Genomic DNA, 12046 nt, shown 5'->3' with positions numbered 1-12046 from the left:
TTCACTGACTACAACAGAAAAAGCAGGCAGGGTGTAAATCAGGAGGCTGATCCCATTGCCGAAATGACCCCCAGGGGAAGCAAGAGTAATATAGGCAGATAAATAATATGTCCTCAAATGTAATAAAGGGGTTTACACATTTGCCCATTGCATATACTCTGTTTCTCCCTTGGTTCCCTGGATTTTAATCTTTGATACATGTTTTTTATTTCTTTAATTCAATTGTATAGATATTTAAGAATTGAAATTTTGGATCAATAATGTTCTGGCCTCTAAAGACAATTACCCAGTTCTGGGCACATGCAAGTATCTTACATCACAGCCAGAAATTTCTGTTTTCCTCACTTCCAGGGGTCGCCAGGCCGTCCAGGTATCCCAGGAACCCCTGGCCCAAAAGGTGACCGAGGAGATGGCTTTGGTTATCCGGGTGCGAAAGGTGATCGAGGTAGCTCTGGTTTCCCGGGATCCCCAGGACTTCCAGGATTAGATGGCACTCCAGGAAGAAATGGACAACCAGGCCCAGCAGGTCCAAAGGGTGTACCTGTAAGTAATCTCTATCCTACCATTGTAGGTTGCTAAATGAAAGCAGGTAACAATGGACGTGCAGTGTTGGGGGAGGATAATTGGGTATTTTTGACTGTACCCAGTTTTGGTCCTCCCACATGGTTTGCAATATAGAGCCCTTGGAAAAGGTCCACCGGAGAGCTACAGGAATGCTTCCTAGCTACTCAGATAGGCTCAAGGACCTTGGTCTATTTTCTTTAGAGCAGCATAGATGATGACAGAGGTCTTTGAAATAAAGGATGAATGGTGTCCCTATTGATAGATTATGCCAGTTTAACAGATTGGGAAGAACAGGGGACATAAGTGTAAACTATGTAAGAGTGGGAATAGACTGGGTATTGGGCAGTTCTTCTTCAGAGAGTAGTGAGCCTCTGGAATGTGTTGTCGGTGGTGTGGTGGGTGCTGACTCTCGGTACACCTTCAAGAGGGAGCTGGACTGGTTCTTGACTGGGACAGAGATGGTATCATATAGAAGGTAAATGAAGGTATAGGTAACACGTGGCCCATGTGATCTCCTAGAATAGTTTTGATCGCCTGAGTACTTTTCCCCTTATTGGCCATGGGGTTTTTCTCTGTTTTTTCCCCTCCCAGGAGATTACATGGCTGCAGGAGGGGCATGTGGGGAAGGGGGCGGTTGGGGGGAGGTAAGAAGTATTTAGTCATGGTGCCCCAGTCCCCGTGGTGTGGGCAGTCTTGGTGGACCAGCTAGTTTTTTCCTGACCACCAATTTCATATGGTCGTATAAGTTCAAAGAGTTGCCCCCAGAAGATGTCTCGGGCTTTAAGGACTATAAGGGCACTATTGTCATCAAAATGTGTTTGGCAAACTCTTCATAGAAAGATGAGCGGAGAGAGAGAGGAAAATGCTGTGTATTTTTGTCACAGCTGTTTCTAAGTGATGTAATAAGGCAGCTGGCACAATTTATGTGTCTGTTTAAATATCATTAAACTATTGGCCCAGAAATTCCACTTTCTCCTTCCCGCGGGCGTACGACTAGATTTTAGAGAAAAAATACGCACCTACCTGAAACTACTGCCCCCACTCGACTTTCCGATGCACAGGCCTCCTCTTGCTGCGTATCGCAGCGTGTGCACGTCGTGATGTGCGCAGGCCTGGAGCTGGAGTCACATGGCTCTGGGCAGCCAATCAGGTATAGTATATTCTCATTCATAGAAATAGGAGTTCCGTAAGTCCGAAACTCCTATTACTTTGAATGAGAAACCACCTCCCAAACACCCAAAACACTAATAAAAAATAGATAATATGCACTACATATTTAAGATTCATTTAAATTAAAGTTATTAATGTCTTATAAAAAAAAATATTTTCCTGATTTTTAAAAAAGTTTTTTTAATTATGCCTTAAAATAAACTTACCGTTGTGGGGAGGGTTTTTAACAATAAAATATGTTTTCATAACTTTATTTTTATATGTTTTTGTGTGTTTTAAAAAACTTGTGCCTGTAAAAGTAGACTATGCGCCTGCTTTTTCAGGCGCAAGATTTTTGAGGACATTTGTATACGTAATATCACAAATTTGCACATATAAATGTTTTCGCTCTCGATATGCGCGAGATCTGTCAAGCCAGAAACTTGACAGATCGGAAAAGCTCGTTTTCAGCAAACTTCGTACGGACCCGGGACATCAGAATTTCAGGCTCATTTAAATGACCAAACACCTCCTGTGAGCCGATTGGTGCCCCTTCCCTTGTCCCGCCTCTGTTAAATTGGAAGTGATTGAGTTCCTGTATCAAATTTTTTGAATTTTAACCTCTGACCTGACCCCAACCCACCTGTTTTTGGGAGTTAAGATTCAACCCAATGAATCAAGTCAGGCATAGCAATGCCTCAGTTTATAGCGCAGCATTTGAACAAAAAGCATCAAGGCAAGAGCTAAGACTGATTCTTTACTACATTTTAATCTAAACTAAACTTTGACATAAGAGAGGGAAGGAGAAATCTCCACATGTCAACAACAATATCAATAACAACAACCATAACCGAATGACCACAACCAAAGAACAGCCATTTTGAGTTTGCTGCTCAAGCAGAGAACAATGCCTCGGAAATAAAAGGACTTCTGCAAAGTCCTTAACCTGTTTACTAGAGACCGTGAGTCCTCAGATGATTGTAGCATGTATATCAAAAGGCTAAGGAATGCATTTATCTAACTGTGCCATTTTAGATGGTTAACATAGCGACATATAATGGGGAACTGGTTTGTGCGAGAGAATGTCTGATCTCTGTTCAATTGACTCAACCCTGCGTCAGATATCAAGTATTTTGCAATACACAGTAGCATTGGCAAATGCTGGAGAACAAGTTGTCTGATCTTAGCTAGGTAATAGTGCATGGTGTTAAGGAGAAGCTAAAACGGTGAGATACGAAGCTTATTATTTTGAGGGGCTACAGAGAACTGTGGTAAATTCAAATTAGGTTATGGAGTAGCTTCTGAAAGACGGGGGGGGGCCGAATTCAGGGTCCCTATAAGGCCCGTTTCCGCAGTTTTTCGGAGGCCATGTGACAGAATCGAGGGGCTGCCGTGTTGCAGTCCAGTGGCTGCCCCGACCCAAATTCGGGTCGGGAATTTTTCGGCCTTTCCCCAATTCCGCCCTGCTGATGATGACCGCTGCACCGCAGCTCTCCCGCACCTGCAGAATACTGCAACCGAAATTTACTGAAACAAATTGTTCTCCCGCCGCACGGTGTCCCCAACAGCTTTCTGTGTCGGTGCACCTTCTCCTCACTGTGTGCAGCGCGGCAGCGCGGCAGCCCTCCAAGGGGAGGGCCCACTGCCGTGGCCGCCATGTCTTTATTTTTGCCGGCTGACTTCCCGATTGGCCGGCAAAATAGTGCCCACGGGTTCGGCCGGGCCGCAACAGGCAGCCTGGCACCCCCCTCTTGGGTGCCAGGCAGCTGGCCCGGCCAAAACTCTCACTGGTGGCCCAGTGGCTGAAGATAAAAAAATCCCCGATTCCCTCCCCTTTAACGGAGGGGAGAGAGCGTGGTGACACACACGCGCAGTGACATCACCACCGATCCACCGCCGAGTGACAGTGGCGGAGTCCTGGTCCCGACCCAAATTCAGCCCCTCAGCCTGCCTTCCTGTCGATCTCCCACCCCCACTATGACGGACTTCCAGTCCGACGGCAAAAAAAACTACAAAATCCCGAAAATCGATGGAGTGACTGCCTCAACGATCCCGGTGGAAAAAACTTCAAATAAAAGGTAGGCACGCCAGCTTTCTGGCAGCCCTGAATTTCAGCCCCAGGATTTTTTGGGGAATCGCAAGGGGCCATGGATTAGAACCATAGCTGGTTTAGGATGGTCTTTAGTTTCATTGGGCTTTTAGCCTGGAAAGTGTGGCAATTGTAAGTCTTTTCTTTGATAAGAACCTACCATAAAAGCTAGTATATAAATTGCAGATTAATACCGATCTTTTCTAATTGCCTGTTAACATTGGGAGGGAACGTATAACTTGCATATTGGTATGATTGTTGATTTTCTATCCGGCCACTCAACATAAAGGTCAGTTCTTTCTGGATTTTAGCATTTAGGAAAAATGGTATGAATGAAAAGTCTTTGTGTGTTTTTATTCCAAATACATGGATGTTCAGATTTGTGTCTTTGTGGAATGCAATCAGTTTACACCCCACCTCTTTAATGATGGGTGCATGTAATTTTTCCAGGGTGGCCTGGCCTTCAAAGGAGAAAGAGGCTTACCAGGTGATCCAGGCCCACTGGGATTTCCAGGAGAGAGAGGCCCTGTGGGCCCTCCAGGATTTGGTCCACCAGGGTATCCAGGTGAAAAAGGTGTGCAAGGAGTCTCGGGCCGTCCCGGAGGTCCTGGTGCTCCAGGTAAGTTGACATTTTTGAATTGCTGCGCCTCTTTCTCTGACGAATGAAATTGGTGTGTCATGGGACCCACCTCTCAGGGAAGGTATTGTTGGCCAAATTCATCGAATCATAGAAAAGTACAGCACAGAAGGAGGCCATTCGGCCCATCGAGTCTGCATTAGTCCCACTCCCCCTGCTCTTTCTCCATATCCCTGCAATTTTTTCTCCTTCAATTGCCTATCCAATTTCCCTTTGAATCTGTATCCAGCACCTTATCAGGCAGTTCATTCCAAATAACCACTCGTTGTGTAAAAGTATTCTTCCTCATGTCGCCTCTGGTTCTTTTGGCAATCACTTTAAATTCAGTACAACTTCCCGAAAGCTAGTTTTACCTTAGTTCATCAAATCAAAGAAACTTACAGCACAGAAGGAGGCCATTCTGTGAAAGAGCAGTTGTGCCTAGTCCCACACCCCCACGTTTAGTCTGTAAACCTGTAAGTTCCTCATACTCAAGAACCTGTCCAACTACCATTTAAAATTATTTATGGGATCAGCTTCCACCACCTTTTCAGGTGGACGTTCCAGATCCTGACAACTCTGAGCGAAAAAATACTCCTCATCTCCCCTCTAGATATTTGGGCAAGATCTACTGTGGTGATCAACTAAGAGAGGTTTTAGGTTGAATGTGATTAAGATATTCATTTGAAAAGCATCACATTTCATGTCTATTAGGGTCCTGTAGGAAAGTGTACTTGTACATTGGCGTGTTATTAACATGTGTAGTACTGGAAGGATTTCTCAGGGGATACTTGTCCAGAAAACAGAAGCACTTACAACTCTTAGCATTAGGACTTAATTTGAGGATACTTATAGATGGTACTTCCAATAGTATCCAAACTCTTTGCAAACCAAATATCTGGAATCTTCCCCTTTGGTGATCATTGTCGATGGCCATTATAGCCAGTGAATGGGTGGACAGGTGACCAACTCTCTGTCCTCCTGCAACGAGGATCTCAAAAGTAGCTTGAGTTGACACAGCCTCAATTTTATTTTTCTTCCCTCTCTTCTTCCTATATTGGTTTGGCTGCAATTCAGAGCTTGCCATGAAGGCAGGTAGTACCTATCTTACCTCTTGGTATCATAATATTTTAGAAAAACAATGCATTGTACCACTTGCCCTCATCAGCCAACTCCCCCATCGCCACACTCAGCAAAAAAGCAAGATAACCTCTAAACAATGAGAAGATTATGCTTCAATCTTTGTTGCATGCACAACTTTAGGCCTGTGTATGAAAAAATCTGCCGTAATTCTATTTGTTCGGGTACCCTCTGTCAGGCAATGCCCAAACTGATGGAGATTAGATTTAGTAAAGAGAAAATTTGATTTTCTCATTCTTTTTTTTAAATAACCATGCACGATTTCCACCTTGGTGCCTTCTATAAATTTGTTAGAGTACCTCTTGAAAAGTGGATCTATTCATAATTGTAGTGTTCCATTTCCAATTTCTCTCGATCAGATTTCGTCAAATATGCTACATATTAGAATATATAGCAATTTGACAGTGCCTGGCTCTGCCCATGGTGGGGGGGGCAGATAGGGCAAACACAGTTTGCTTTAAATGCTTTGAAGGTGCTATCAACTTTCATTTTGGACTAATTTAGGCATTTTACTAAAAGTATTGGTGGAATGCTAACCATTAGAATCTTATTTCATTTCTTCCTTTTTATAGAAAGCTCTAGTTTAGAAGACATATCGGGCCTGATTTGCGGTCGGAAGCTTCCTGCAGGCGAATGTATCCGAACCGCAATAAAAGTACGAACCTACTGATGGTCCAATATCTACGAAGACTTGCGCTCCTGGGCCTGCAGGGGTACGCCTGCATAAAGGCCCATGTACCCCAGGGGCGTATGAAGTTCGCAAGCATCCTGAGATCACATGGGCCGGCCCAACCAATGACAAAGGGTGTTTCCCATTATGCTTATGGGAATTCCATTTACGTACGGAATCCCCTTAAGCTTAATAGGAATCTCATAAAAAAACACAAATTTCACACTATGAGCTGTACTTAAATAAAAATAAATCATTACATGGTCAAAATTCATAAAAATACAATGTAATTAAACATTTAAAACAAAAATGTAATTTTTCAATAATAAATTTAAACCATTTTAAAGGGTCCAAAATAACCCGAACAAGTTTTGAAGGTTTGTTAAAGTTTAAATGATTTCAAAAATGTATTTAAATATTTCTTTCAACCCTTAAGCTAGTAAAAGAAGTCCTAAGGGTTTTGTGGGCATTTGCTGGGCAGTAGTAGGGCAGATCACCCAAATCTCCGCCAACGAATGTCGATTTTCCAGGGATTCGGATGAACTGACAAGCCGAAATTTGACAGATCACAAGTTGCAGGTTTTCGCGCATGTGCATCACATGCGAGGTACTTCCAGCCGCATACGCATCATTTCAGTGATTCTTACTGAGATATTGTATTGATCATCTGACACGAAAGCCAGCTGCACAATATTATTAAATGGTAAAAACAGATACACTTAGCTTCTTGACTATGGTGCATAGATTTGCCACCTAATCATAGTTTAGTAATACATGTTCCCACTTCTGGTATCTATCCAGTGACTCTTGAGGGACAATGCATGTGTGTGGGCATCAGGGGCAAGGAAAGAATCAGCTTTACTACCTTCCTGGATCATATAACCTGCCTGTACTCACTGTGTAGTCTCCGACATGAGAAATGGCCACTAGGTCCAGGTACCTGTGCCCATGGAATCAACCCCCAACGTGAATGATTGTGTGTAGGAGTGAAGGGTTATGAGGACATAAATAAGAAACAAAGGAAACAAATGTTCACTTCTCCTGCAGATCACCTTTAACATTTCCATTTGCACTAGTGTCAGGAAATTGATCAAATGATGGAGGTTCTGGTGGAAGTATTAGTGCTTTTCTTTGAATTCAGAGTTGTCTAATGTTCAGCTGTCCTTAACATCTGAGGGAACTGTCATTAATGCTCTGCTGCTCTGTGCAGGTGCTAAAGGTGAACCGGGTAGTACGATCTCGGAACCTGGTCCCCCTGGTCCTCCCGGGTCCCATGGTGAACCCGGCCGAATAGGTCGTCCAGGTAAGATATTTAAGCTGCTAAAGTCTTTGCTTAACTTGTGCACTTTTTGTGGTGAAGTATGCAAGTCGTCTTCATCTTTTGTATGGTAGTAGCAAAGCAAATCAAGTGTCAATATCTAAGTCAGATATCCAGGCCAAAGCTTCCGGTGTAACAGTAAGCATATCTTGCAGGCTGCCTGCGAATTTCCTCTGACAGCAGTGCTCAGTGATGTGCTCCAGGGTCAGAATAGGAGCTCCACAGTCGCATCGAAACATAGAAAATAGCAGGCCATCCAGCCCTTCGAGCCTGCACCACCATTCAACATGATCATGGCTGATCATGCAACTTCAGTACCCCACTCCTGCCTTCTCTCCATACCCCCTGATCCCTTTAGCCATAAGGGCCACATCTAACTCCCTTTTGAATATACCCAACGAACTGGATTCAACAACTTTCTGTGGGAGAGAGTTCCACAGGTTCACAATTCTCTGGGTGAAAAAGTTTCTCCTCATCTTGATCCTATATGGCTTACCCCTTATCCTAAGACTGTGACCCTTGGTTCTGGACTTCCCCAACATCGGGAACATTCATCCTGCATCTAACCTGTCCAATCCCGTCAGAATTTTATATGCTTCTATGAGATCCCCTCTCATTATTCTAAATTCCGGTGAATATAAGCCTAATCAATCCAGTCTTTCTTCATATGTCAGTCCTGCCATCCCGGGAATCAGTCTGGTGAACCTTCGCTGCACTCCCTCAGATTAGGAGACCAAAATTGCACACAATACTCAAGCTGTGGTCTCACCAAGACCCTGTACAACTGCAGCAAGACCTCCCTGCTCCTATACTCAAATCCCCTAGATCGCTGAAGAGCTTTGGTGATGGTCCAAAATGGCCTTCTAGATTTGAGACGGGTTGGTGGTAGGTTATTCAAGTTGGCCTGGATCGGCATGTCTTTGCTGGTGTAACGGTTGTATTCTCTGGTGACTGCATATTTGCGGCACAGATGTGGTGTTGCGATGTTTGCAATCACGGGCAGCCAAGGTGTTGGTGCCGATATAAGTGTACCGGTGATAATTCTCATAGTAGATTTCAACTGGAAATCAACGAATTTGAATTTGATATGCATGCCGTGAGCAGTACTCCGCTGCAGAGTACACCAGGGCGAGTGCTGAGTACAGAGGGTTTGAGCCTCTACTCCCCATGTGGATCCGGCGAACTTCTGGATCAAGTTGACCCTACTCTTTAGATTTCCAGGAGAGAGAGGCCCTGTGGGCCCTCCAGGATTTGGTCCACCAGGGTATCCAGGTGAAAAAGGTGTGCAAGGAGTCTCGGGCCGTTCCGGAGGTCCTGGTGCTCCAGGTAAGTTGACATTTTTGAATTGCTGCGCTTCTTTCTCTGACTAATGAAATTGGTGTGTCATGGGACCCACCTCACAACTTGATATTGTTGGCCAAATTCATCAAATCATAGAGTAGTACAGCACAGAAGGAGGCAATTCGGCCCATCGAGTCTGCGCCAGCTCTTTCGAAGAGCCATCCCATTAGTCCCACTCCCCCTGCTCTTTCCCCATATCCCTGCAATGTTTTCACCTTCAATTGCCTAGCCAAATCCCCAGTCACCTACACTGGTGCAGAAGGGAGGGATTCAAATTCCTGGGACATTGGAACTGGTTCAGGGGGAGGTAGGAACAGTACAAACCGGACGGTCTGCACCTGGGCAGGACCAGAACCAATGTCCTAGGGGGAATGTTTGCTAGTGCTGTTGGGGGGAGGGGTTAAACGAATACGGCAGGGGGATGGGAACCTATGCAAGAAGTAGAATGGGGGCAGAAGCAAAAGATAGAAAGAAGAAAAGTAAAAATGGAGGGCAGAGAAACCCAAGGCAAAAAGCAAAAAGGGCCACATTACAGCAAAATTTTAAAGGGGCAAAGGGTGTTAAAAAGACAAGCCTGAAGGCTCTGTGCCTCAATGCGAGGAGTAGTCGTAATAAGGTGGACGAATTAACTGCACAGTTAAAAGTTAACGGATATGATGTAATTGGCATCACGGAGATATGGCTCCAGGGTGACCAAGGCTGGGAACTCAACATACAGGGGTATTCAACAGTTAGGAAGGACAGACAGAAAGGAAAAGGAGGTGGGGTGGCATTGCTGGTTAAAGAGGAAATTAATGCAATAGTAAGGAAGGATATTAGCTTGGATGATGTGGAATCGATATGGGTGGAGCTGCGGAATACCAAAGTGCAGAAAACACTAGTGGGAGTTGTGTGGAGACCACCAAACAGTAGTAGTGAGGTTGGGGACAGCACCAAACAAGAAATTAGGAATGTGTGCAATAAAGGTATAGCAGCTATCATGGGCGATTTAAATCTACATATTGATTGGGCTAACCAAACTGGTAGCAATGCGGCGGAGGAGGATTTCCTGGAGTGTATTAGGGATGGTTTTCTAGACCAATATGTCGAGGAACCAACTAAAGGGCTGGCCATCCTGGACTGGGTGATGTGTAATGAGAAAGGACTAATTAACAATCTTGTTGTGCGAGGCCCCTTGGGGAAGAGTGACCATAATATGGTAGAATTCTTCATTAAGATGGAGAGTGACACAGTTAATTCAGTGACTAGGGTCCTGCACTAAAGGAAAGGTAACTTCGATGGTATGAAACGTGAATTGGCTAGAATAGACTGGCAAATGATACTTAAAGGGTTGATGGTGGATAGGCAATGGCAAACATTTAAAGATGACATGGATGAATTTCAACAATTGTACATCCCTGTCTGGAGTAAAAATAAAACAGGGAAGATGGCTCAACTGTGGCTAACAAGGGAAGTTAAGGATAGTGTTAAATAAGAGGCATAGAAAAAGCAGCAAACCTGAGGGCTGGGAGAATTTTGTAATACAACAGAGGAGGACAAAGGGTTTAATTATGAGGGGGAAAATAAGAGTATGAGAGGAAGCTTGATGGCAACCTAAAAACTGACTGCAAAAGCTTCTATAGATATGTGAAGAGAAAAAGATTAGTGAAGACAAATGTTGGTCCCTTGCAGCCGGATTCAGGTGAATTTAAAATGGGGAACAAAGAAATGGCAGACGAATTGAACAAATACTTTGGTTCTGTCTTCACGAAGGAAGAGACGAATAACCTTCCGGAAATACTAGGGGACCGAGGGTCTAGTAGGAAGGAAGAACTGAAGGAAACCCTTATTAGGCGGGAAATTGTGTTAGGGAAATTGATGGGATTGAAGGCCGATAAATCCCCAGGGCCTGATAGTCTGCATCCCAGAGTACTTAAGGAAGTAGTCCTAGAAATAGTGGATGGATTGGTGATCATTTTCCAACAGTCTATCGACTCTGGATCGGTTTCTATGGACTGGAGGGTAGCTAATGTACCACCACTTTTTAAGAAAGGAGGGAGAGAGAAAATGGGTAATTATAGACCGGTTAGCCTGACATTAGTAGTGGGGAAAATGTTGGAATCAATTATTAAAGATGAAATAGCAGCACATTTGGAAAGCAGTGACAGGATCGGTCCAAGTCAGCATGGATTTATGAAAGGGAAATCCTGCTTGACAAATCTTCTTGAATTTTTTGAGGATGTAACTGGTAGAGTGGACAAGGGAGAACCAGTGGATGTGGTGTATTTGGACTTTCAAAAGGCTTTTGACAAGGTCCCACACAAGAGATTGGTCTGCAAAATTAAAGCACATGATATTGGGGGTAATGTACTGATGTGGATGGAGAACTGGTTGGCAGACAGGAAGCAGAGAGTCGGGATAAACGGGTCCTTTTCAGAATGGCAGGCAGTGACGAGTGGGGTGCCGCAGGGCTCAGTGCTGGGACCCCAGCTATTTACAATATACATTAATGATCTGGATGAGAGAATTGAGTGTAATATCTCCAAGTTTGCAGATGATACTAAGCTGGGTGGCGGTGTGATCTGTGAGGAAGACGCTAAAAGGCTGCAGGGTGACTTGGACAGGTTAGGTGAGTGGGCAAACGTGTGGCACATGCAATATAATGTGGATAAATGTGAGGTTTTCCACTTTGGTAGCAAAAACACGAAGGAAAAATATTATCTGAATGGCAGCAGATTAGGAAAAGGGAAGGTGCAACGAGACCTGGGTGTCATGGTACATCAGTCATTGAAAGTTGGCATGTAGGTACCACAGGTGGTGAAGAAGGCAAATGGTATGTTGGCTTCATAGCTGGAGGATTTGAATATAGGAGCAGGGAGGTTTTACTCCAGTTGTACAGGGCCTGAGTGAGGCCTCACCTGGAATATTGTGTTCAGTTTTGGTCTCCTAATCTGAGGAAGGACGTTCTTGCTTTTGAGGGAGTGCAGTGAAGGTTCACCAGACTGATTCCCGGGATGGCGGGAGTGACATATGAGGAGAGACTGGATCAACTGGGCCTGTGTTCACTGGAGTTTAGAAGGATGAGAAGGGATCTCATAGAAACATATAAAATTCTGACAGGATTGGACAGGTTAGGTGCAGGAAGAATGTTCCCGATGTTGGGGAAGTCCAGGACCAGGG

The 12046-nt window shown here is 44.4% G+C and overlaps 1 protein-coding gene across 1 annotated transcript in view; it reads left to right on the top strand.

Annotated features, from left to right (window-relative positions):
- The window catches only part of col4a5 (collagen, type IV, alpha 5 (Alport syndrome)), a 291814-nt gene that overhangs the window by 185979 nt on the left and 93789 nt on the right, over positions 1–12046 (top strand). Inside the window, exons 25-27 of the mRNA XM_070882799.1 lie at positions 352–543; positions 4253–4421; positions 7439–7531. Coding sequence (XP_070738900.1) covers positions 352–543; positions 4253–4421; positions 7439–7531 — 454 coding nt within the window. The remainder of the gene's footprint in view (positions 1–351; positions 544–4252; positions 4422–7438; positions 7532–12046) is intronic.

Source organism: Pristiophorus japonicus, chromosome 6, assembly GCF_044704955.1.
Source record: "Pristiophorus japonicus isolate sPriJap1 chromosome 6, sPriJap1.hap1, whole genome shotgun sequence".
NCBI lineage: Eukaryota > Metazoa > Chordata > Chondrichthyes > Pristiophoridae > Pristiophorus > Pristiophorus japonicus.
Note: the sequence above shows the minus strand (reverse complement) of the source record. Positions and strands in the feature narration are given on the sequence as shown.